This window comes from Cyprinodon tularosa, unplaced genomic scaffold (assembly GCF_016077235.1).
Source record: "Cyprinodon tularosa strain WSP-4 unplaced genomic scaffold, ASM1607723v1 ctg98, whole genome shotgun sequence".
In the NCBI taxonomy this organism is placed as follows: Eukaryota; Metazoa; Chordata; class Actinopteri; order Cyprinodontiformes; family Cyprinodontidae; genus Cyprinodon; species Cyprinodon tularosa.
In genome coordinates, this window is record NW_024039762.1 from 415,204 (window position 1) to 442,560 (window position 27,357).

At 40.5% G+C, this 27,357-nt stretch overlaps 1 protein-coding gene across 2 annotated transcripts in view; it reads left to right on the plus strand.

Annotated features, from left to right (window-relative positions):
- LOC119777067 (cyclin-dependent kinase-like 5) overlaps nucleotides 1-27,353 on the plus strand; it is an 87,560-nt gene extending 60,207 nt beyond the window's left edge. Inside the window, exons 8-18 of one of the 2 annotated variants that reach the window (XM_038275825.1) lie at nucleotides 2,042-2,132; nucleotides 2,251-2,440; nucleotides 5,999-6,079; nucleotides 6,932-7,098; nucleotides 7,801-8,842; nucleotides 9,219-9,320; nucleotides 9,680-9,785; nucleotides 12,947-13,070; nucleotides 13,325-13,430; nucleotides 20,440-20,601; nucleotides 23,779-27,353. In XM_038275825.1, the coding sequence (XP_038131753.1) occupies nucleotides 2,042-2,132; nucleotides 2,251-2,440; nucleotides 5,999-6,079; nucleotides 6,932-7,098; nucleotides 7,801-8,842; nucleotides 9,219-9,320; nucleotides 9,680-9,785; nucleotides 12,947-13,070; nucleotides 13,325-13,430; nucleotides 20,440-20,601; nucleotides 23,779-24,138 (2,531 nt within the window). In that variant the 3' untranslated portion in view covers nucleotides 24,139-27,353. The remainder of the gene's footprint in view (nucleotides 1-2,041; nucleotides 2,133-2,250; nucleotides 2,441-5,998; nucleotides 6,080-6,931; nucleotides 7,099-7,800; nucleotides 8,843-9,218; nucleotides 9,321-9,679; nucleotides 9,786-12,946; nucleotides 13,071-13,324; nucleotides 13,431-20,439; nucleotides 20,602-23,778) is intronic. The other variant, XM_038275826.1, reaches the window with a different exon arrangement.
- Nucleotides 27,354-27,357: the final 4 nt, after the last annotated feature.

Here is a 27,357-nt window from a genome sequence, read left to right on the forward strand (position 1 = left end):
TTCGACTAAAGTGCAGCATGTAGTCGAGTTCTGGTCCTGGTAGCCTGGATACAGGCGGCCCCATGCTTCCCCCCGCCTGCCTTACCAGCCCCCAGCTCCCCTCCTCTGGCTGAGGACGGGCAATGGCTCTCTGCTGAGGTCCGGTCTAGTCAGCAGCCCAGCAGTCGACACGTCATACCAAATAAGGCAAAATTCCATAGTTTACGTCAGTTCGGCGCTTCGTTTGAATTTGCCCGTTTTATGATGGAAGTTTAGAATTGTGAGATTTGCAGAGAAAGGAGGTGTTGATTGGGTTTTACCTTCTCTGTTCATCCATTTCACCCATTGAACTATCGTTATTCATCTATGACAATGGAAGCTCAGTTTTGCATTCTATGACACCTTTAAGCAAGGTGTGCGTTTATTGAAGATTTTGTTACCTTGTGTGTGGAATCAGACATTAATTTAGAAAAAAGGACAAAGCTTTTCTCCATTTTGGATTCAGGGCTCAGATGGGGCATTTTTCTACAGTAACACGACATAATCTAAGCCTTTTACATCGTGGCTCTCACTGCTCCCAAAGCTAAAATCCCTTGCAGGGAAAAAACAAAACAACATCCCCACAACATGATGCTGCCACCACCATGTTCTACCCTGTGGATCGTGTTTCTAAAGAGCTGCAGTAGCATTTCGCCCTATACAGCGCTTATATGTGCACACCGAAATGTTACATTTTGGCTTCATCTGACCAGAACAGCAACTTCTACATATATTGAATTCAATTCAATTCAGTTTATTTCTATAGCGCCAATTCACAACACATGTCATCTCAAGGCACTTTACAGTTCAACCAGATCATCCAGTCAAATTGATTCAAAGTTTTCTATCCAAGGAAAACCAGTTGATTGCATTGACTCATTGACTTGAATGCAATTCCTCACACCAAGCATGCTTGTAGCGACAGTGGAGAGAAAAAAACTCCCTTTTAACAGGAAGAAACCTCCAGCAGAACCAGGCTCAGTGTGAGCGGCCATCTGCTGAGGCCGACTGGGGTTCAAGGAGACAGAAGCAGAGATACAAAAAGCAACTGTAAAAGGCGGCCCCGTCCAGGAAACACACAGCCAGGGATACGAGCCAGCTCGCATATCAGAGGATGAAGAGAGCACATCCAGCCAGTCATGGTCAGAGAGACAGGACTACAATGAAAAACAGGCCGATCTACAGCATCTATAAACAAGGCACAGCTGATATTTCTCTTGCGGATGGAGTCACAGCCAAACAGGAACAGACGAGGCGAAGCTACTATGAGAAAAAGCAGAGAGAGCAGAACGTTAGAGTTTGAACTAACAGATTCTGCAGAATAGGAGAACAGAGAGAGAATGAAGCAGAATTATAAAATAGGGGTCCCTATGTCCTCCAGCAGTCTAAGCCTATAGCAGCATAACTATAGATATAACTCAGGATATTGAGTTTCTTGCGAAGCTAAAAGCTGGTCTTATACCAGCTAACTGTCGGTTTTTTAACTTATGACACTCGAGACAGGTGGGATTTATTGAGCAATCAACTCAATTCCATCTCCCTTCTAAGCTGCAGCTCTCCTCAAGCTATCCCTCCATGCTTTTTGGTTACTTCTGGTGGAGTGAAGGAAAATTCTGGTCTTAGATGGTTGCACCAGGACTTATTTCAGGGCACCAAAGTCTAGGGGGTTGGATATAAATAAAGAATCACCTCAGGTGTTTATTTGAGTGTAATGAATATTAAAAATCGTGGTTGTGCTACCCCTTGTTAAAAAACTATACACTACTCTGTTTTGGTCCACCGTATAAAAGCCAAAAAAAATACTTTAAAGTTTCTGTGTATAAAATGATATAATGTTGAAATATGTATAGGCCAACCAGGCACAGTACCTCTCAATCTTCTTAATTTTTATAAAACACTGAAGCGAGTTGCCGGAATTAATGAGAAAGAAACAGATTTTGTGTCGTTTTTAGGGCCCTCTCTGTGTTTAAAGCATGTTTAAGTCTTCCTTTATGACTTTGCTCATCACGTCTTCACTTTGCAGGTTTTGCACGTAATCTGTCTGAAGGGACTGATGCCAATTACACGGAGTACGTGGCGACTCGATGGTACCGCTCTCCAGAGCTCCTGCTCGGGTACGCCTGCCGTCTCATTAGCTGTGTTCAGCGATCTAGTCAGAGCACCGACATCTCGTTTGATTAGCCCTTGTTATGTCATGCCTTCGTTACCAACCCCTTAAATCCATGGTGGCAGGGCTCCTTACGGGAAGGCGGTGGACATGTGGTCAGTGGGCTGCATCTTAGGAGAGCTGAGTGACGGGCAGCCCCTGTTCCCAGGAGAGAGCGAGATCGACCAGCTCTTCACCATCCAGAAGGTGTTGGGACCCCTGCCTCCAGAGCAGATGAAGCTCTTCTATAACAACCCTCGCTTCCACGGGCTGAGGGTAACATCACACTCTTTACTGCAAACCTAAACCCGTCAACCTCAAGTTTTATTTTGACCTTCATTTTCCCCTCCATTTTTTTATTTTTCCTTCCCTGCTATGTCTCTACCCTCTCTCCTTTTTCTTCTTCCTCCGGCTGAGTTTCTGTGCCGTGACTGATTGGATCACAATGACTCATCGTGTATCATGTATCCTGTATGCACTGTGAAGGAAGACTGTGATAAGTCTTATGTGGCAGGATGGTGGTTCATCAAACCTCTGTTGTTCTTTCCTTCTCTTCCCTGTTGAAAATGATGATTCTTTTAATTAGTTTGCAAACAGCACCTTTAAAAAAAGTGATATTTTTCCTAAAGGTCACACCTGAAAATTACGCCATCTTTTATTTTAATTTCAGCCCATAAATACATGAGTTGCTTTTCCTCTCCCCTGTAAGACAGGCTTGTGTTTAAAGTTAAGATCCAGCATCATTAGTGCTGTCTGCATGAGAGAAAGCCCACCCACACACATCAGTCTGTAAAGCTTAACTAGTGGACATTCTCTCAAAGTCCAATTATCTTAGCGACATGAGATCAAGAACACCCAAAAATGAAATTGCTTATCACTCAAAGTGTTTGTAAAATAATTTTTCAAAATCAAGAAACACAAGATGTTTGATTGATGCTGCCGTTGCAGCTGCCTGAGAATAATTTCCATGCCAGTAAACTTATTAGAAAAGTGTAAAAGTGTTCACCTAAACCTTTTCACATTTTGTCACTTTGGAACCACAAACCTGGAGGAGGTGACACATTTGTTGACATAATGACTGTTGTTTATGCATTCAAATGAGTCTGACCTTTACTGTTGGAGTAATAAGAAAAAGCCATTCTTCAAACTACGTAGTTAAAAATATGCTGCACAATTTTATAAACTTTGAAACCTACCTGGGTTGAAGTTGAGGGAAATTTTGGATTAGGATTTAAAAACAGAGGGAAACCTTTTCTGCAGAGAGGAGGCCCTGGATCATCTCAGCGGCTCCTCTTTCCTGGGCTCTCTCTCTCTCTGGTTGCCTGATAACAAAAATGAACACAAAGCCACAAACAAGCTCAGTTTCCTCTGGTTTCCTCCAGTCCTTGTTCGTCTGATACAACAGGGAACTACTTTATTGGTTCTGTGCCTCGTACCCATACGCCTGTTTAGACAGCCGTTAGCAGATACGGATTCTGCAGCCTTTCCAAACTGTTTGTTTACATTTTCAGTGGAGAGCGTTCCAGAAATATCACCAGCAGGAGCCGTTTTAGTCCTTCCAGATCCCACATTCTTCCATGAGATTAGTGATGAGGGGAACTGGGCTGCTGATTTTAGTTTACAGGCAGGAATAAATCATTACTGTGCATTTAGTAACCATCATCTACATGAGCTATTTATTTATGCACCTTGATAATCGGTGAGTCTAGATAATCTCATGTTTGTGGATTTAAATATAATTCACCTGTGTTTGTAATTATTTGATTTGTTCAGTTTGATTTTTATACATATGTGTGAATCTGAGTTTAGGTTCAGGTTTTAGCATCTACACTGGAAAAAGGATCTAGAAATAAGTAAAATTCCTCAAATTAACTTTATTAACCCTTAACTTGAGTAGGAAAATGAGATAGTTTGCCAAGGGAATGAGTATTTTTACTCTTAAAATAAGATAATTAGATAACATACAATTGAAATAAGTGCAATTTCTCTTCCTATTTTAAATGTAAATTGTCTTGTTCCAATGGCAAAATATCTCTTTTACCTGCTTAATCCAACAACAAATGCACTTATTTAGAGAAAAAAAAACTTATCTAGATTTCAATTTTTTCCAGTACAATGAACCCTCGTTTATCGCGGGGGTTACGTTCCAAAAAGAACCCGCGATAGGTGAAATCCGTGAAGTAGAAACCTTTATTTTTTTACAGTTATCATACAATGAAATACACCATACAACATTGAAATCGAGGAACAAAAACTTTTTACAGGCCCAAGCATTTGTTTAACAAATAAAAGTAAAATAATATAGTTATAAATAAATAAGTTATAATTTTAATCATCAATACGAAATGAAGGGTTAATATTGCGGGGATCAGCACCGCCCCGCCGTGACGGATTGGAACGGGAGAAAATGAAAAATGATTATGAAAATAAATACAAAGTACAGTAGGACAAATAGTGACTGACGTGTACAGTACAGTATTTCACTGCTGTTTGATAGAAACGCTGCATCCTGATTGCTCTGTGGCGTTTTTTTCTTCTAAAGCCTGCGGTGCAGGTGTGTGTTTTGGAGAGAAGAACATAGTTATCGGTAGTTGTTGTCGCTCTTTTTTCTTCTGGGCCAAAAGATCCTTATAAACCGACATGCCACCATTAATATGTTTGACAATAAAGTTTAACAATGCATGATGCAAATCTGTGAAGCAGCGAGACCGTGAAAAGTAGGCTCGGTATCGGATCGGGACGCCGATATTGGCAAAAAAATGCGTATCGGCAAAGCATGTAAAACGCCAATCCAGACTGCCGATCCAGTTTTTTAAAAAAATCCGGTCCGTATTTTCCAGTTTCGCCGATTGAAACGATCCATTCCACTTTTTTGCGCCAGTGTTTCCCTGTTTTGCATTTTTATTAAAACTTACAGTAATACTTGCACCTTAAACTGTTTACGGTTTTACTGTTCACTGTGCAATTTCAGATTGCTATTCATAATTTTGTCCAGTTTGTGTTTATCTCTTAATAAACAGGAAAGTTTGTTGTTACCAAGCATTGTGTTTTATTCAATCTCACCTAATTCAGCTGGCTAGATGTTATCAAGAGTACTAAAACCCTTTTCAACATGAGTCTTACAACTAAGGCTAAATACTTAAACTTAAATACATGCTCGGATAGGCTGGTATCGGCCAGTATCGGTATCGGATCGGAAGTCCAAAAACAATATCGGTATCGGATCGGAAGTGCAAAAACCTGGATCGGGACATCTCTAGTGAAAAGTGAACCGCGTTATAGCGAGGGTTCACTGTATATTAAAACTTCAAATGGATTTTATTCTGTTTTTACCAAATGAAGGGCTGCTCAGTGGTGCAGTGGGTAGCACTGCTGCCTTGCAGCAAGAAGGTTCCGGGTTCGGTTTCTGCCTGTTTCTGCAAGTTTGCACGTTCTCCCTGAGCATGCGTGGGTTCTCTCCGGGTACCCCGGCTTCCTCCTACAGTCCAAAAACATGACTGCTAGGTTAATTGGCTTCACTAACTTCTCCTTAGGTGTGAATGGTTGTTTTGTCTCTGTGTTGCCCTATGATGGACTGGTGACCTGTCCAGGGTTTACCCCGCGTCTCGGCGGTAGACAGCCGAAAATAGGCATCAGCACCCCTCATGACACCGCTTGGTATAAGCATGATGGAAAATGGATGGATTTTTACCAAATGGATAGAAAATTTTCACACACTCTGTTAGTTCACTCTCTTTAGTTATTGATTAGGGTGCTTGGCTTTAAAAAGAGACTGGATTATTCAGCCAGTGTTTAAAATGACCAAACCCTGATATCTTTCTGCTAATATCTTAGTTCCCTGCTGTGAACCATCCGCAAACGTTGGAGCGAAGGTACCTGGGGATCATCGGTGGAGGTCTGCTCGATCTGTTGAAGGTACGAATCAAACATCCGCTCCGCCTTTCCTAATTCATTCCATTCTCCTCTCTGCCACATCCTGGTGATTCCTCCTGAAAAACATCAGGAAAAACCAAAGAATCAGAGTTTCATTGATGGCATCTAATAACCAGAACCTTGTGCTGGTGTTTACTTCGTGACTGCATGATGCCTCCTCGCTGCTCCGGCATCTCTCAGCTCATATCGTGGTTCCAGCTCCACTGTTATTTGCTGCGTCTGCACTGTAAACAGGAGCTCCATGTCAAGAATGTGGGCTGAGCTTTTTTTCACTTGCGCTTTTTCTCCTGCAGATAATGACTCACGGCTAACACTCTGACACCCTAGGAGTGACTTCACAGAGGACACACATCACCCTCATTAGTAATCAGCCTTCAGAGAAGCCATCAAACATTCATTGGACAAACTATCTTTACTGATTTCTGCTGCCATAGCTGCACGGCTCACAATCCATTTACTTCTCTTCATCTGTCTTTGGAAGAAATGAAAAAGCAGCTGCTGTGGGTTTTAGTTCTGTGAAACCAAAACAAAGCGATGCTCTGAGTTCACGAACAGTCCTCACGTCACTGAGGTTATTTTGAGATACCGGATTCAGCTTTGATTAAAGACTAAGGAGATTATTAAACATAATAATCCCACTAACAGGAAAGGAAAATGTCATTAATCATGTATTGCTTCGATGTTTGCCCTGCTGACTGTAAGATGCAGCCGCAGCATTACATGATAATGTAGATGAGTCAGAACAGCTTGACTGGATGTTTTCAGCTTGTCTGTGAGGTCTGGATGTGCAGAGTGTTTGAAGGACTCCTTCTGCTCCCTCTTTCCTTGCATCAGAACCTGCTGCTGCTCAACCCGACAGAGCGCTTCCTCACAGAGCAGTGCCTGAACCATCACGCCTTCCAGACCCTGCGCCTGGTGGAACGGCCCGGCCCGCCCACGCCCACGCCCGTACGCTCGGCCAAGAGAAAGCCTCACCACGGGGACAACACCACCCCCAGCAGGTCAGCAGGGGGCGCTGTAGTTGCTTTTAAACGGGTCCCCATCTCCCTGGTGTTTAGGTCCATTAACTGATGCTATTCTCTTTGTTTGGAACGTTTTCTCTTTAATACAACTTTCATATCCCAAACTAGCTTCTTATTCCATCATGAAAACATTTTACAAGACCGTGATACATTTTTAATACACCTCAAACTCCTGCCCCTTTTTTCCTACATTTTAACCACAAAACTTTATGTAATCATTGGGGAATTTTAAGTCCTAGATCAAGATCATGTTAATATCCTGTATGATGATAACCCTGCTAAATAAGGGCTCTTTTTAGTTTTTTTACTATTTGAGCCGATGTAACCAGTAAATTTCTCCAGATCAATAAAGTCAATCAATCAATCAAGAGTTTCAAATATTCAGTGCTGTTAATTCTGCCCACTTCGCTCCGACAGCAGTAAATGAAAATAAAAGGGAATGGCATCAACTGCCTGCAAAATCGGCCATTTTTTTAAAGTGCAATTCATTTTTTTCTTCATTTTAAAACCTGAAATTTTAAATGGCATGGGATTATTTAAGAAAAGGGGATATTTTTGGAACATGTTATATTTAAGTTATTTTTTGGCTTTAAACGAGTTTTATTAGCTGGACTGAATATAGAAATGGCTCTTTGTGTTGTAAAGGTGGCACATCCATGTTTTTTTTCTGTTTTCCTGCAGGAGCCATGGAGGGAAGAGCTCAGGAAGCCACCGATCCAGCAGCAGAGAGTGCTCCAGCTTACCCCGACAGGAGGACGTCCTCCCGGGCAGCGACAGCTTTCTGAACGGCAACATGGCGGCAGCCATCAACCTCAGTCCCACTCTGCATCCCAAGAACTACCAGCCGCAGATCTTCAACCACTCCACCGCCTACAGCATGGACCTGGCCGGCAGCAACCTGCCTCACCTGCTAAGCCCCGGTGAGGCCAAGGGCAAAGGCGACTTTGAGATGAGCTTGGGTGCCAAGCTACTGGACGGACCCGGTGCCAAGTACCTCAAATCCAACTTCCGCTCACAGCAGAACCGACACTCTTTTGTGGAAGGGAAGACCAACACCCTGCAGTCGGGGGAAAAACACAGCCGACACAACTACATAGAGTCCCACGGCTCCACGCCCTCCTCCAAGTTTGCCTACCTGAACTTGTCGAAGAGTTACGGCATGCTCAGCGACGCCAAGTCGGTGGGAAACCTAAATGATGTGCATCTGTATGCGGATGAGCCAACATCACGCTACTTACCGTCTAGCTGCCTCGACCTGACGGCCCCGAGCAGCCCAGCGTCCCGCAGGGTGGAGAGGTTGGGCCCCGGGACGGCTGGCCGAGGAGGGATGCGCTCAGACAGAGAGAGCAACACCCTGGACTCCTCATACAGGCGCTCCTCCACCCGCCATAAGGCGTCAGAAGAGGCCAAGTCACCGGATTCCCTGGACCCCGGAGATAGCAGCATGGATAGGAGCCACGGTCACTCTCTGTCTGCTCCGCATGATCCTCTCCCTTATGGTCAGGGATACACCAGCCCCTTCTCCTCACAGCAGCGGCCGCACCGCCACTCCATGTACGTGCGGAGGGATCACCAGAGGACGCACGGGGGAGAGGAAGGCCTGCTGGTCGGCCAGGGAATCCCCACCAGAGCCAGCAGCCTCCAGCTCCTGTCGCCTCAGCTCCAGCACCGCACGCTGCCGCGCCACTCCGGGAGCTCATCCAGGGAAGACGACATGAGCCGGGTCAGTGATCAGCCCACGACAAACCTCTCTCCATCTTAGGAAAGCCTACACCCACAGAATCGTATCATATCAGATGCCTACACCAGATTGTGTTGGATACCTCTGCCTCAGCCAGCATTTATTCCTGCAGCATCTGAGGATATCAGGATGTGTCCTGAGAAGTAAAGCTGGTTCTAATGACCCACTTAATACTACCAGCAAAGCAATTCAAATCTAAAAACATCACATGTTTGGCTTTGTGGTTAGGATGTGTGGTGAATCATGCTATCTGGGTATTTATGCACACAAATAGCATAAAAGGCTTGTGCTTGTGTTTTTGCCTGTATGTGCTGTGATGCTGAACTCTCTTCATGCTGCACCATGTCTCCATCGACAGAGCGAGCAGGCTCCCACTGAAGTCCCCCACAGCAGACCCCCAATAAGGGACTCCACCAGGGACAACACTGCATCTTTTCACTCACAGCGGCAAATAAGCGAGGTCCGACATTCTGCTTGCACCCACCATTCCCCACCCACATCCAGCCTTCCGAGAGAGCGGATGTGGGTGGATGCTGCTGTCATCCTCTCTCTCTCTCTTTCTCTCTCTCTGCATCAGATGCCTCTACTTTCTCTGTGTGCTTTGCTTCCATCTAATGTGACTCCTTATGATAGCGCAGTTAAGTTCATCACTGCAGCTGTTTTATTTTAGCCAGTGACTGCAGGTTAAAAACTCCCCCACATGGTTTTCCATTCTTTCGGGTAAAATTGAATAAAAAAGCTAATGTTTCTGATAAGAAGCATGCCCAGCGTTCCCCATCTAAGTCTTCATATGTGAACAGTCGTTCTGCTGTCACTCAGGTTGGCCTATATCATGACCAACAAGCAGAAGACGGAGGTTCCTCCAAGGAGAACCGCAACATCTACAGTGAGTCCATGCCGAGGAGGGTGGGCAGCTTCTACAGAGGTGGGTTTACTACAGATTTCTAGTATCAATGCAGCATCGAGGCTGAAAATGCAGTTTAGATCTAGAGCACTTTGAGATTTTTTTCCTATTTAACAAAGTTTCACCTCCCCACTATATTTTTAAGGCCTTTTACTAAGATATGTGTTCTAATCTTTATTGTTTTATTTATGCAATAAACCAACACACCACTGCATTGAAGATGCATTAAAACATTATAATACTCATTGAGTGTGATGTTTTGTGTTCTGCCCCCATAATTGGATGCCTGTTAATAAAACCCAGTCAATTCAGCTGCTTTCACAAGTTACTGTGAGGAAAATATGAATTAAACACCCTGCTATTTTGCAAGTTCTTAGGTAATACACTAAGACATTATGGTTTGAAATCATGCTTGGCATGGAAGATTCACCTTCTTAAACCACATGTCAAGGCCTGTCTTAAGTTTGCCAATGATCCAGAGTCATGGGAGAAAGTCATGTGGTCAGATGAGACCAAAATCAAACTTTTTGGTCATAATTCCACTAAACATGTTTGGAGGAAGAAGAATGATGAGAACCATCCCTACTGTGAAGCATGGGGGCGGTAGCATCATGCTTTGGGGGTGTTTTTCTGCACATGGGGACAGGGCGACTGTATTAAGGAGAGGATGATGGGGGCCATATCTTGCCAGATGTTAGGGAACAACCTCCTTCCTTCATTTAGAGCAATGAAGATGGGTCGAGGCTGGGTCTTCCAACATGACACACAGGCAGGATAACCAAGGATTGCTCTGGAAGAAGCAAATCAAGGTTCTGGTCTGCAGACCTGAACCCAATGGAGAATCTTTGGAGGGAGCTCAAACTCCGTGTTTCTCAGCGACAGCCCAGAAACCAGATTGATCTGGAGAAGATCTGTGTGGAGGAGTGGGCCAAAATCCCTCCTGCAGTGTGTGCAAACCTGGTGGAAAACTACAGGAAACGTTTGACCTCTGTAGTTGCAAACTTAGGCTACTATACCAAATATTAACATTGATTTTCTCAGATGTTCCAATACTTATTTGCAATCATACAAATAAATAGTTTTAAAAAAATCATATATTGTGATTTCTGGATTTTTTTTTTAGATTATGTGTCTCACAGTGGACATGCACCTAGGTATGCACCTACAGTATACCTAGAATTTCAGAGTAAGTGGGAGAAGTTGCAAAATAGTAGGGTGTTCAAATACTTATTTTCCTCAGTGTAAGTAATTAATGGCCTTTTGGGAATTGATTATCAATAATCAAATTTTAGCTGTGCTCTCCACTAGTTCAAAGCAATTAAATCAGTCTTTAGGAGAAAATATGGGCAGGAATGTTCGCCATCATAGACTATATGTTGAATTGTTTGACTGAATCTGAATTACAGAGCCTAGGAAGTGTTGGTGGGTTAAAAAAAATAAAATAAAAATTATATTCCAGATAAAGTAAATGCAGATTTAATTTAGTTTCTATCATAATTTTCCACCTGTGTAGAAACAACCTGCCTCCTGTGTTCTTTCAAAGTAAAAACAATTGCCCTTTACTACGATAGTTTTTTAACGTGTTGAAAAATAGCCATTACAGCAAGTATCCCATGATTAACAAATAGAAATGTGAGCTTAATTAACAGATAAAAGTACCTCTGTCTAAATCGTAGTTGTGTTTAAAAAAATGACATCTGCTTCTGTTAGTATAATTAGATCATTTTTCTTTGAAGCCTTTTTTTTCCTGCAAGTTCTGCAATGTCTCGTTTTTCTCCTTGATTAAATATAAATTTGTTACTCAGACCATCCAGGACACCTTGGAGTTATTTCCCCTTAGAAACCCCAGCTTAGACTAAAAATGTGTTTATTTTTTCCGATTTATACTTGTTTACCTTTTATTTGCAAACTGTGATAATGGGCAAAATTGTTTTGCTCAGGATTTAACTTTTAAAAAGCAAATGCTATTGGATGGAGGGACAGTGATTCTAATTCGAGGGATTAAGTCATTGTTTGGATTCAGACTTTGAGATTCGAACAGTTTAAGGAACATTTTTAGAACCGTGTTTGGTTTATGGTTGTATCTTTAAAACATGTAGATCTAAGCTATTTGGCAAAATATAGAAAAGATTACATTTCTTTGCAGTTTACCTTAAAATAGTATCTCAGGACAGATGTTTATTTTAAAGGGACAGTTTAATTCATAAAATCAGAAGCATTTATTATTTTATCCTTTTGGTCTTTACTTTCAGCGCGATCAGCTGCAGGATTAAAAACTGGACAGTGGTTATCTTAAAATGCTAGTTGGTATCTGTAAAATTGTTTCTGCAGGCATTTCAATCTGAAAAACTCACAGAGAGAGAAAGATGCAATTAGAAGAGTTTATTGATACGCTAGTTTGAACTTTGGCGCTCAGGCCTCGGCAGGAAACATTTATACTTGATTTATACTTTAATGCAGATAAACTGATGTATGAGAATAAGGATATTCCCCCCGGGCCTGAAACTGGTGGTGGAGTTTAGATAGATGAAGTTTGGTTAATCCATAGAGGCTGGTATACAGGGTGATGCTTGAGTTAGATGTCACTGAATGAACAAAGTTTGCATAAACTGTCCATAAAGAGCAAGCATGAAGCGACTGTGGAGAGAAAAAACTCCCCTTTGGGAAGAAATCTCTGGCAGAACCAGGCTCAACGTGGCGGTCTTCTGCCGGACCGTTTAAAGTGACAGGGAACTCCATGAAAGTCTGGAGGGAGTACACACTGGAGGTGAGGTTGAAGGAGCATCGAGGAGGAGTCGGATGAGCTTACTACAATGGTGGAGAAGGGGATGGAGGTGGGTTGTCTGGATCAAAGTCCGACATAGGAGCGATGGATCTTGCGCTTGTTGAAGAGCAGGCCTAGAGATGATTTGGAGTGGTTTTAAGTAGAGTGCTGGAAGATGATTGGGCAGCGAGGAAAGTGGCTTGAAGCGGGTTGGCTGCGTCAGAGGCGGATCAGCCTCAGATTGAATGGAAGTAATCAGAGTTTCTTCAGTTGAATATCCGCCTTAGCTTCATTTTAGAGGGGGTGTAGCCACTTGTCAGGGTAGCTGTTAAATTGAGATAGCTTTTGAATTTTGACACATTTTTATTTCCTGCAGTGCTCTTTTTTTTATAACGGTTTCTTTTTGTTGGTCAAACAGTGCCATCTCCCCGGCCAGACAAGTCTTTTCACGACGGCAGAGGCCCGGGCCGAGACTCCGGCTTATCTGGCGATGGCAGCAGTTTAACAAATCACTCCAAGCGCCAGCCTGCATTTGACCCCTGGTAATTAGATATTGTTTGACTAAAATCTAACATATACTCTTTATTTGCTGAATAAACAAAAAACATTTACTTAGTTATTTTTTTTTTCTTGGGCCCTGATTGTTTTACATCAACATGAGTTAATTTACTTTTTCCATTGTAAGAACAATTATGTCCCATTTATTTATATCTTCCTCAACTGGTTTGACACAACTTTTAATTTAAAAATGTCTCAGCCGGGACTTCATCCTCTGCCCTCTTTGTTTTATTTTCAGGACTGGCCCAGATACCGTGGTCCTGAATGCATCCGAGCCTTCCAAAGAAAAGGAGAAGCAGGGTTTCTTTAGAGCAATAAAAAAGAAAAAGAAGAAAACTCAGATGGTAGGTCGCCTCAAGAGGTAAAACGCTCTTTTTTTGCATCCTAAACTTGCTTCTACTTCCCGTATTATTGTTTAATCGAGAGGCAGTTTCACAAATGTTTAACTGGTCTTTTGCATCACCTTAAAGTACTGTATCAGAGGAAAGGCTCTGATTAAAGGATCTATGCCATCAAAAAGTATTTTAGCATTTTAGTTTCAATTGGATATTAATAGGATATAGATTTATCAACACAGAGTTAACAGCCTTAAATTTCAGGAGTTGTAAAAATGAATAAGGAACAAAAACATCCATAAACGTTTTCTATAAGTACTGTACTGTATTACTGTCTTTAATCTTTAGGTAGATGTGACACAGTGTTTGCTTTGAATACTAATATGTGACACAAAACATTTTTCCTTAAACGTTTTTTGAATGAGGAAATCCAGGAGAACATTGCATTCACGTAGGTCGAACGTGTTTAATTTAAACAGTTGCGCTACATAAATTGGCTGCTCTCAGATATACCCGTATCTATTCAAATGAGGGTGAGCAGATGTCACAGTTTGTTTGTAAAAGTGCTGCATTTTTCACTTCTATCCCACCGCCCCCCAAACCAAAATAGTGTCCCCCCATTTTAAGGTTTAAAATGAAAAAAAAAAGGCAAAAAATGAATTAAACAGAGCAACAGAGATCGTCGCAGGGCTGCACCATTGCCCTACGCCAGCGGTCCCCAACCTTTTTTGCACCACGGACCGCTATATGTCCGTCAATATTTCCACGGACTGGCCAGGGGGGCGTGGGTGGGGGGGGGAGTCGGGGGGATACGATCAAGTACAATGATACGACTGGCATAAAATCAAATACAAACAGCAAAAAAATAAAACAACAAGCCGGTCCCATCTAGGCTTAATCGGAGAAAATGACACACGAAGTGTGCTCCTGAAGTCCAGTCTGCTCCGTAGCTTTGTTTTGGTCGCTGTAACCGCAGAAAATCCCGCTTCACAAAGATAGGATGTCATAGAGAGGATGAGTCTTGAACTGAATTAACCTGTGTCAAGAGGCACAGATGCACGACTGATGTAATTGTGAGAGAATACCGCAATTTTTTATATTTTTTAAAATAAAACATCACTCAGACTCTGATCGTCGATAAAATATATATATATATATATTTTTTTTTCTTTGCGGCCCGGTACCAGTCCGCGGCCCGGTGGTTCGGGACCGCTGAAACTATGTTTAAAGAAAATAAAATGCAGCCACCATAAAGACTGCAGAAGGTTTTATAACTGGGTGAGACAGAGACAGATGATCCTCAGGGAGCTTTTCTTTTTAAGTTATTTTTCAATTTCATAAGAATGCAGTGTAAAGCATCACTGTTTAAGTCAACAGAAGCAGCTAAAAAGTAACACATGTCCTGTTTAAGCATCCTAGTTGTCCCAAATTAGATTTTTGTAGATCATGTCACTCTACAAGTAGTGAGGATTATGGTGTAGGAGGTATGTCTGCCATGCTCGTGGTTAGAGAAGTGTAGCAGATTGGATGACTTGGCTCACCATGTTTCCTTAATGACCCCCAGAATCATTCAGGATAGCAACATGATGCGTGGGGGTCCTGGTAGGTCTCTTCTACCATCACAGACACAAACCTGTGGAGTTTGCAAAAAACGCCGCAAACTAATTCAATTCTTTTTCATTTCAGTTTATTTATATAGTGCCAATTGGCAACACACGTCATCTCAAGGCCCTTTACAGTTCACCAGATCATACAGTCACATTGATTCAAAGTTTTCTATCTAAGGAAAACCAGTTGATTGCATCGACTCAATGAGTCAAAGGTAATCCCTCACACTAAGCATGCTTGTAGCGACAGTGGAGAGGAAAAACTCCCTTTTAACAGGAAGAAACCTCCAGCAGAACCAGGCTCAGTGTGAGCGGCCATCTGCTGAGGCCCACTGGGGTTCAAGGAGACAGAAGCAGAGAAACAAAAAGCAGCTGTAAATGGCGGCCCTTCCAGGAAACACACAGCCAGGCAGACGAGCTCCAAGCCAGCTCCCATGCCAGATGATAAAGAGAGCACATCCAGCCAGTCACAGTCAGAGAAACAGGACTACACTGAAAAACAGGCCGATCTCCAACATCTATAAACAAGGGTGTTGATGGCAGATGGCTGATAACTTTTGGCAAATAAAATTAGCCTTGAAGTTTTAAAGTTAGAACCACTGTTAGGTTTGGAAGGAAGCAATATGTGGAACAGCAACTTACTCCCCCTATTAGGCATGGTGGAGGTTCAATGATGCTGTGGGACAGTTTCTACTCAGTCTATTTCACTGTTGACTGTGAAATGTGAATGTATCATTTTCACCCACCCATTAGAGTCCACTAGGGGGCCCTGGGGTCATCTGTTGTGAGAGAAATAAACCTAAACCTTTCGGAAATCACTGCATGATTGAAACAGACATAGATTATCAGTCAAATTGGGACCACAGCCTTCCGGAAAAGAACTGTTTGTGTCACAGGGAACATGTCACAAAATAATGATTGTGTTAAGTTTTGAGGCGTAGTCTGTGCCTAAATGTTATATACCGCAAAGATTTATGGGACTTCTCATGACTCCTTAGTGTCAGACAGGAGTTCTAGGCGCTTGCTTTCGCTATATGAACGTCCTGCTTCCTTTTTCTGGCCGTAAAAAACACTTAAATGCTGAAACTGGATGCAAAATCAAATGGTGGTCAATATGCTTTGACACATATGCTGTGGATGCTCTCTGCTCTGGCTCCTAATCTGCTTTGTTCTGTTGTTACAAGCTAGAGAGCAGCTTGGCTCCACTTGCTTTGATGAATTGGAAAAAAACGTTTTAACATTTTTTAAAGCGAGAAAGTCCATAGACTTTTCATGTAAATCCAATTCAATTCCATTCAGTTTATTTATATAGCGCCAATTCACAACACAAGTCATCTCAAGGCTCTTTACAGTTCAACTAGATCATACAGTCAAATTGATTCAAAGTTTTCTATCAAAGGAAAACCAGTTGATTGCATTGACTCATTGACTCAAATGCAATCCCTTACACTAAATCAGATGCTTTGACGCCCAGATCCCATTTAGTGTGAACACATCATTACTCCCAGAACTTTTGGGACAGCACTTATCATGGCGATCGCTGACGCGGTTCACTTTGGCTAAATAGTCTGAGGGTGGCACCAGACACACAGCAGATAAAGAAAACAACAGATGAGATCAAGTTAAAAAAAGGGAGACATCAGATGCTTCAGTCACATTATATGATGGGTCACAGATTCAGTTGCAACACTGGCGGTGTGTGTGTGCATGAGAGGCTGCCCTTAACATGCAGGCGCCAAACAAAGAACAACATCGGCAGGCCTTTGTGTTGCAGTTCTATTTTCTGACTGAATTTATTGTGGATTTTACACCCGTTATGTGTTGCTCCTCCGTTCTCAGGCCACACAAACGCCTTTTAATCTCTTTCTCTGTGTTCATTATTTACAGCCTACTTTACCCTTCTTTCTCCTACCCTCTTTACCTGTGTAGCGCGCCACCCACTGACAATGCATCAGTATTGCATCACCTATTACAGCTTTGATGGCTTCAGGCGGTTTCATCTTTACACTTTTTCTGTGTAGATAGTTTAATGACTTTATGGTTCTAGCTTTAGAAATACCTTTAATCCAACAAATTCTTTATGTCCCACCTCTGACGAAACACTCTTAATTCAAAGGCTGCCCTTTTAAACTGATTTAATTCTCAATCTAGAGGTTTCTAGCTTAAGAAAAAGCATTGTTGTACAAGTTAATGTGCAAGATAAACTTTGATTTTTGGCTCATCCTAAAGAGATTCAGGAGTGCATAGGTTTTGGCTTAGCGTATGTAATTATCAACATAACAACACTAAAGCATAGGATCAAGCTCCGCAAACCATTGACTTGATAACTGTATACAGGTGCTGGTCATAAAATTAGAATATCATGAAAAAGTAGATTGATTTCAGTAATTCCATTTAAAAAGTGAAACTTGTATATTATATTCATACATTACATACAAACTCATATATTTCAGATGTTTATTTTGTTTAATTTTGATGATTACAAATGACAACAAATGAAAATCTCAAATTCATCATATCAGAAAATTAGAATATTACTGAAGACCAATAAAAACAAAGGATTTATAGAAATGTTGGCCAACTGAAAAGTATGAACATGAAAAGTATGAGCATGTACAGCACTCAGTATTTAGTTGGGCCTCCTTTGGCCTGTATTACTGCAGCAATGCGGCGTGGCATGGAGTCGATCAGTCTGTGGCACTGCTCAGGTGTTATGATAGCCCAGGTTGCTCTAATAGTGGCTTTTAGCTCTTCTGAATTGTTGGGTCTGGTGTATTGCATCTTCTTCTTCACAATACCCCATAGATTTTCTATGGGGTTAAGGTCAGGAGAGTTTGCTGGCCAATTAAGAACAGGGATACCATGGTCCTTCAACCAGGTACTGGTAGCTTTGGCACTGTGTGCAGGTGCCAAGTCCTGTTGGAAAATGAAATCTGCATCTCCAAAAAGTTGGTCAGCTGCAGGAAGCATGAAGTGCTCTAAAACTTCCTGGTATGTGGCTGCGTTGACCCTGGACCTCAGAAAACACAATGGACCAACACCAGCAGATGACATGGCACCCCAAACCATCACTGACTGTGGAAACTTTACACTGGACTTCAAGCAACGTGGATGAAGTGCCTCTCTTCTTTTCCTCCAGACTCTGGGACCTTGATTTCCAAAGGAAATGCAAAATTTACTTTCATCAGAGAACATGACTTTGGACCACTCACCAGCAGTCCAGTCCTGTTTCTCTTTAGACGCTTCTGACGCTGTCTGTGGTTCAAGAGTGGCTTGACACAAGGAATGCGACAGCAGAAACCCATGTCTTTCATACGTCTGTGTGTGGTGGTTCTTGAAGCACTCACTCCAGCTGCAGTCCACTCTTTGTGAATCTCCCCCACATTTTTGAAGGGGTTTTGTTTCACAATCCTCTCCAGGGTGCGGTTATCTCTCTTGCTTGTACACTTTTTTCGACCACATCTTTTCCTTCCCTTCGCCTCTCTATTAATGTGCTTGGACACTGAGCTCTGTGAACAGCCAGCCTCTTTAGCGATGACCTTTTGTGTCTTGCCCTCCTTGTGCAAGGTGTCGATGGTCGTCTTTTGGACAACTGTCAAGTCAGCAGTCTTCCCCATGATTGTGTAGCCTATAGAACTAGACTGAAAGACCATTTAAAGGCTTTTGCAGGTGGTTTGAGTTAATTAGCTGATTAGAGTGTGGCACCAGGGGCCATCAATTTTGAACCTTTTCACAATATTCTAATTTTCTGATATGATGAATTTGAGATTTTCATTTGTTGTCATTTGTAATCATCAAAATTAAACAAAATAAACATCTGAAATATATGAGTTTGTATGTAATGTATGAATATAATATACAAGTTTCACTTTTTAAATGGAATTACTGAAATCAATCTACTTTTTCATGATATTCTAATTTTATGACCAGCACCTGTAGATGAAAAGGGGAGTGAATGTGTGGGAGGAATAGTTCCTTATCCGCCATATTTCGACATATTAAACTGTCTACCACCTCTGCGGCACTAATGGTGCAGCATGGAAGCAGTGTTTGAGACTCCATTCACATTTCTATTTTTAATCGGCAGTTTGTTCAGATGCTGACAGTGGGTGGGTGTGAGGGGGGGAGATATTGCTGATGACGGAGCACAAATACACGCAATCTGGCCTCAGGGAATCAGGCAGTTTAGAGCTGGAGGATAAGGATGTATAGTTTGGAAATACTAAACTAAGCTACATCTGCTCTGGAAGAAAATGATTTATGTGGAGAAGAAAGAAATTTACCTGTTTGTTTTTTTTTAGTTAAGCCAGTGCTTAATTCAGAAAGAATGCTTGGTTGTGTTTTCAGAATATTTTCACTTAAGATTCTTATTACATTAATACATCAAATGAAGGTCAAAAATACATAAAGTAGTTTAATTAATTTTACCGCTGTGAATGTTGCCCCCTTTATGCAGAGGTGGAAAGTAACGAAATACATTTACTCAAGTTACTGTATTGAGTAGGTTTTTTGTGTATTTTGTATTTTTCAAGTAGTTTTTAAAATCGGTAATTTAAATTTTACTTGATTACGTTTTGAGTGAAGTTTTGTATTTCGTTACATTACAAATCCCATCCATTACTGAGTAAAAAAAAACGTTGGAAAACTGAAAGGAAGACAAAAAAATCGGGCCCGGAAGCACTACAGTGAGTGACGTGATCAGCATGTAGATCTAGGCTACCAGGCGCTCTGTTTATGTTAAAAGAAGGATGGCACTCAGAATGAACAATTCATGGCAATTCCACTTTCAATTGATGTTGAAACATTGAAAACATTTTATGGGATGTTCTGCACTAAAATGACACAATATACATTTATAAGGGTCTTAAATGTCATGTGTGGCGTGTTTTATGTTGTTATTGCATTTGTTTAGTGCTTATTAGTAACTGTTGTTAATGTTTGAAGAAAAGAAGGACGGCCCTCAGAACCAACAATTTATGGCACTTTTACCTTCAATTTGGTCTGAACTAAAATTGCACATTATACCTATCTAAGGGTTTTAAATGTCATGTGTGACATGTGTTATCTTGTGTATCTTGTGTATACACATGTAATGTATACACATTACATGTGTATACATTTGTATAGATTTTTCTTTAATTAAAAACTAAATAGTTTTGGATTTATGACTCCTTGTCCTATTTTCACTACATGGGAGAGATCCCCTGCCCCGTTCAACTGTTGTTTTTTGTTTTTTTTTAAATGTAACTATTACTTAAAATACATTTAAAATTAGCTATGTATTACTTTTACTTGAGTAATTTTTCTGATGGGTAATTTTACTTGTACTTGAGTAATATTTCATCCAAGTATTGGTACTTTTACTTGAGTATGATATTTTAGTACTTTTTCCACCTCTGCCTTTATGACAGGCTCCCAGTGAAGGGATGGACACGGTCATTCAGAAGAGCTCAAGGTCCTCTGGCCATCAGAGCAGTCGCCACAGGAGCCGCGACAAGAGCAGAGACAGGAACCAAGAACGAGACCGGGACAAGGACTGGCCAAGAGAGAAACTCGCCGATTCACACTCTCCAGTGAGTCAAATATTTCATGCACTGCTTTCAAATAAATTATTTTGATTTTTCTAAAACTGCTAAATAGACATTTAATTTTAAATGTAGCAACTATAGATCAATATTTATGGCCATTTTTTTTTCTTTTTGTTTTACTATTTTAGGGAAAACTGCTTTGTAATCACGATTAAAAAAAAATCTTCTGAAAAACAATAATGTAGGCTACAAAGCCTCTGTTTATTTGCTTTTTGTTATATCCAGTTCTTCTTTTCTAGATGTGTTTAATTTGACATTTTGTTTAGGATAATGTGTGAATTTTAGGTCATGTCTTAAAAAAAGTGCCTATGGTTTAAAACCCTTTAAATAAAATACCAAAACACTTTGCAGAATGAGAATAACTGTGTTTTCCTTTAGACAAGAAAACACAGCATGAAATCTTAAGAAGCACCCAGTTTTACCAGTTACCACTATGATCCCGGAAATGCTAAAATTTCAGACAGATATGTTAAGCAGTAGAGTGCAGTTTCTTAATGTTTCTCTATGGAGGCAGAAAGGCAATAAAAACATATTTATTTAAAATCTTATTTTGTTTTAGAGTTTAAATATTATTTTTAATATTTTACCTTAGTATACCCAAACTGGGCGGAAAAATTCTTACGTAAAAAAAAGATAAAAGAAAAACTTCAAAAAAGTTACTAATAGATTGATTGATTAGTTGTTTTATTTAAATCCGTTTAATTTAGAAATACTTTATTGATTCCAAAGGATAATAAATTGTTGTAACTCTTATAGGTTTTTTTGGAGTTATAACAGATGTTAACAGCTGTAAGGAGAAAAGATCTCCTGTAGCAGTCTGATTTCCAGCGTAATGAGGAAGCCTCTGACTAACAACAGTCTGTTGCTGTTTAACAGTCCTTTGAAGAGGATGCTCAGAGATTTTCATGTTTATTCGATTCCAATATAATCCTGAGATAAAATGATTAACCAGTGGAGAGACAAATAATACATCTGCTCCATCTAAGCCTTGATTTAGGATCCGTAGTCTTATTCGAACACTGCCTTTATATTTATCTGTATTGTTATGACTGAGGTGGTGAGTCATCCTTAATTTCTCTTATCCTTTACCCGTAAATATTAGTTTTTTGTTTCTGAATCATTATGATGAATACATGAATCATGATGGGTTTTAAACATTGCTACCACTAGAGTTTATCTGTGTCTCCTCATTACCAGGATATCTGCTTCTTGTTCAAATTATAAGGTATTGTTGACATCATAACGACTTTAATGATAAATGTATTATTTTAGCAAAAGCAATTACATTTCTTTATCAAATTAAAGTGGCTAGATCATGTTTTATACACAATTGTTTTCCATATTTTGTTCAGTCAAACCATGGAGCTTTGGCTCAACATTATTATTCAGTGAGAGTCTTGTACCAGAATAAAAGACAGCAGAGATATTTCCTCAGGCATTGCAGCCACACCTGCTCATTGCTTTACCCCTATCCTACCAAAATGCTAAAATAATTATGTACTAATTTAAAGGGACGTAGTTAAAATATATGAGACTGCAGCAGCTCATACTGGTTGTATACATTTATGAGAACTCTGCATCCTGCTTGCTTATTATTTGTTATTTTTGTGTTTATTCTTTGTTTCTGCTCAATTTTCTTAGTAAATAAAGCCCTTCATATTTATTTATCAAAAGAGGTAAGATACTAGCCATGTGTGCAATGAAATTCAATGAGAAAACATCTCAGAGTAATGAAGAAAAGGTCTTCAAAATTATGTGAACTTTTGGATTCTAATACAAAATAGCGCATGGCATACTATTTCAACGTTGGTTAACTGAAGCAGGAGAAAAGCTGGTATCTAGATGTTGCACTTAGTTGATGGATGTTTGACTTAACACCCTTAATGCTACTCTTAGGGCTGATTTATACTCAGACACCAGGTCGTCTGCGTGTGTCGCAGTTAACGCAGATACGCCACCGCCCCTACCACAGACACTCTGCTGCACCTCTCCAAAATTGTAGGTGACTGCAGACAGGAGGCCTCTGATTGGTCAAATCTACATCCGCTCTTTCTATGTATATTTCCTGTTTAGTACCTTGCCGGCTTGTTTTGTTTGTATGATCACCATTGTGGGAAACGACTCGTTAAGAAGGATCAGCTAGAAGAGCGAGGTGCGCGAGAACACTGGGACCCTTTCTCCACCTGGATCTTTTTCCCCCTCATGTCCCTCCGTTGTCGCACAAATTTGGCCCTTGCTTTTTTTCCACTTCTTCACTGCTTCGGCCGTATCTAGACCCACCGCCAGTTGGTGATTGTCCCTCTTGTGTTGTGGAATAACATAGCACAGACCCCGCTTTCATTTTGGGCATAAGTCAAAGATATCTTTGACAAGCTCACTGCGACACACTGCTGCGGGAGAATAACCAGCCCTTTTAGTCTCAGTATAAACACAAACAACGTTATAAATAGAAATATTGACTAATTGGTTCTGTTAGGGTTTGGTAGAATTTTTCCTTTTCCTTGTTATTCTAAAAGGGGGGGATTCTCTAGAGCCTAGAGTTGATGTAAACCAGTTTATTTCATTAATATTAGTTGGTGAGACTGTAAGGCGGTAGCTGTGTCAAAGGCTGCTAGTTCCACAGTATTGCCAGCAGGTGGTGCCATGACTGTTTATGTCAGCTCATTGCGTCCGGTGCTGGAATTCCATTTAGGCTCAAAAAAGACATTCAAAACACTCTCAGGAAAGAGTATAGTAGAGTGACAGTAAAAAGCCTTATTTTACTATCAAGTGGTTTGTGGTCTTTTTTGTTTAGGCATAACATGACTATGTACCTTTAAGGTGATACAAATGGGAAAAATGCTGAGGATAACAACTTAGATGGGTCACATTTGCTCTCACATCCCTTGTGGCTTGGTACCCATGAGGAGCTCTCTGAAAGTCTGGGAAAAGTTGGTTTTCCATTATAATTTTTTCTGCCACCAGCTAATTTTAATGTGTTTCTTCTGCCAGCTCAAATACACACAACAGTTGTTTTTGTTAGGAGTCCTTTTCAAAGACCTTTATAAACTTAGAAAACCACTATACAACCAAACTTCATTAGCCAGCTGTGTTTTCACTGTCTGTGTGTCTAACAGAACAAATCCACTGGACGGTTCATGTATTCTATGGTGTGTCTTTCAGAGTCAGCCACTGAAGTCTCTGCGGAAGCTCCTGCACCTCTCCTCCTCATCCTCCAACCAGACGGGCTCCTCCGATATGCGCTACCAGCCGCTGCCTAACTCAGCCTCCGCTCAGGGCGGGTTCTCCGAAACCCGGGGTCACTCAGGAGTCGGCACGCCCCAGCTTAAGAGCCGACAGGGAGCCTACCCGCTGCCGGGCCAGCTGGACTCTGCTTGGCACTCTTCTGCCCTGGGCCGCCCCGAGGGCAACCCTTACCCGGAGCAAATGAGCATCAAGGGGGGCCAGAACGGGCATGGCTTCGGACGCCAGGCCAGGTCCCGCATACCAAACCTCAACGACCTGAAAGAGACAGCTCTGTAGTCCTCGCCGCCCTCACCTCAGCATCCCGCTTCCCTTCTGTTGCTCCGACACCTCCCCTGTAAACATGCTGAACACACAGAAACACCAACCCTCCTGTTGTAAACACTGCTTGCAATCAGGCCAAAAGCCTTTTCATGTCGTAATTTTTTTAAAGCTTCCATGTTTGATAGACTTTATATTATTACTTATGTAATTCTAAATCTAATTTGTATTATAAAGTAAATATGTTACAGATTCAGTATATACATATATCTGTATATATATATATGGATAGGTAAAGTGTAGATTTTAAGTGTAAGTATTTTTGATTTTATTAAATATATAAATATGGTACATTTTACTGTGTAGTATCAGTTTAAGATAAATCTAAGGCATTCTAAGCAAATGGAGATGAGCCAGTCATCACAGCAGAGGCTGGTAATGTCAGTACGGATGATGTCCATCTCTGCCAGGGTCGTAATTCTTTTCAGGTGCGTCACCTTTTAGATGTGCTCTGTCATTCTTGTTGCTGATGAACAAATGTGCTTCTGAAAAACCGCAGCAGCATCTCTCTGGGCTGTAGGATACTCACACGGTCCGAGAGCTTACATCTAACTACTCGTTTGTTGGATATTAAATTGATTGTCTCTTTATGAACTGCGGCCATTTTGAAATTAAGATAACTATAAACTAAACTCTATGCTTTAATCTACACTGCCCTCTGCGGGTCATAATGAAGCACTGCTCTAAGTATTTTCTAACACATTTCAAATCATGAATCAGTCGTATGCACTGATTAATTATCTAATTTAATTACACAAATCACATGATTGAAGAAAAATCATAAAAGGTTGAAGAGTTTTAATTCAAATTAGTTAAATTTTCAGGGCTTTGTGTATGTTTTTAGGAGTTAATGATAGAGGACATTTAAAGGGCGTGGCTCTTCGCTCCCTTCCTGGTTTTTGGAAAGCAAAAGACCCTCTAAGTGGTTCGACTCTATCATAGAAACGCACAAACTCACTCAAAACTCTACAACCCTTGGCTGCTATAAAAACAGCGACATTTTTAACTGATTGTAAGAAAAGTATTTTTACAGCAGCTACAGGATCATAAAAGCCATTTATAGTGATGCAGTGGCTCTCAAATGAACAAAGTCTGCCTTTAATTTTCAAAGCTGTTTGCTTTAATCAACATTTAATCTAATTTGCATATGTTTTGTCGCTTTCCTGTAAATCCTGCTCTGAAAAGCAATCAGTGCGTGTTAACTTCAAGTATCTTTCAACCATTGCACCTGGATTTGTTTACTTGGCTCTTTTGTTTTTTTTTTTTTACTTCAAAATCGTATCATCTCTATATTATAGAAGCAATTGCTTCATCTAATTAATTATAAAGCTGTAGCCCCCTTATATTTTATGGCAAATCCAAGTAAAGGTGTAAAAAATGCCTCTGAGGTGATCCTCCTTTTTTACAGTAGCATAATCTTACAGGAAATATATTAAATATTTCAAATTTTACATTATTTTCACATTAGGACCGTTTTATCTTTTACTATAATTTTTTGTTGTTGTTTTAATATGTTTTTAAAACCTAATAGCAATTTTTTTCTCTTTCCTTGGGGTGACGTAGATTCTGTCACAATGCAGTAATAATAATCTCCAAAGTTCAATGTTAGAAAACAGCAAAGGGATGCTTCATATTGTTGGTCAGCAAGTTACTATGACAACCATTAGATGCTATCAACACGCTGTTTAAGACCAGAAATTTTTATTTTTCATTTCTTTGTTAAAAAAAAGTAAACTGGTAAAGTTTGCCAAGCCGTCCTGGCACTTTGGGTGTTTGATCGGTCTGAGACTGAAACTTTAAAAAAACACTTTTCAGAGGGGAGGGTTGCATAAAACAAAAGATTAGTACAGATTAAGCACCTTATACCCCCACCGCATGGTGTGCTGTGGGTCCTTTTTATCCTTTTAGTATTTTAGTTGACCTTTTAAACTAAGAAACAGAGGAAAAGCAATAGCTCATTATACCTAAACTTATTTACAGCCAAAGCAATAATTGTAAAAGTAGGGCTACCAACATGCACAGACAGCAGGATGGTACAAATAGAGACATTTTAACATCTTTACCTGGCATGCTAACAGTTTGCTATCTAACTTTCCCTTTTTGTTTGCCATACTCTTAAATTTAAGTTGCTAAGTACGCTTTATTTCTTTTTAATTCTAGTTACTTTTTTCACCAACTTTCTTGAACTAAATTGTATTTCTCTCCTCTCAGCTTCCATGCAGTGTTTCCAGGTACCCTCTGATCTGATTGGGAGTTACTGCACTACTGCGTTTCTGACTGATAACACACATTTGAACAACATAGGACGAACTTTTGAAAATGTGAAACCCATTGTTGGGATAATGTGGACCTGTAATGTTGTTATATTGTTGGAAATGAAGTGCCATGACAGCAGCTCTGCAGAAACAAGTCTTAACCTTTGTTTTTAGTTTTATTTTTTTAATATTTCACTCTGAAGAGCCTTTGTGGCTTAGCAATATTGTCCTGACTCTGTAAAATGACTTCTCACTTCCTGTTTATCATGTGTAAAGCGAGTGTGTCGGCTGGTTTTGTTACCTTATGGGGACATTTTACTAGTATAATATCCTACATTAAGGGGACTAACAGGTCCTTGTGGAAATCAGTCAAATGAGGAAAAGTTCTCTTCTTGGGTTGGGGGTTAGGTTTGATCTGGGTTTAGTTTGGGTTTTCGGTGAGGTATGTGTTGGTAATATAAAGAGTAAAGGTAAGAATGGGCGTTAGGCCATAGAAATGAATGGAAGTTTATATAAAGTCCCCTTAAGCGTGACGCCTGTGTGAGTGTGAGGACTGAGACCTGCGACACACCGAGTCAAAGAGACGTTCCTCTCTTTCAAATTTACCATTTTTCGCTGAAGGAGCACCGTGTATTATATTAATACTGACGTGTGACTTACTTGTTTGGTAATATTTATAACAGAGCAATGTTTATCAGCTGTTTAAATGAGATCGAGTATAAAGTTTGTGCTTTTTCTTTGGTTACAGACACGATTTAGTAGCATAGTCTGTGTTAAACCTGCTTACTTTTCTTTTTTTCCAACAGGGAATTTTCATGAGAATATGAAATGCTTAATTCAACGAATGCGTAACTTCTTTAGAATATTCATGTTTACATTTGTGACAGTAAATCTCCAATAAAATAAGCTGATTTAATTTAAA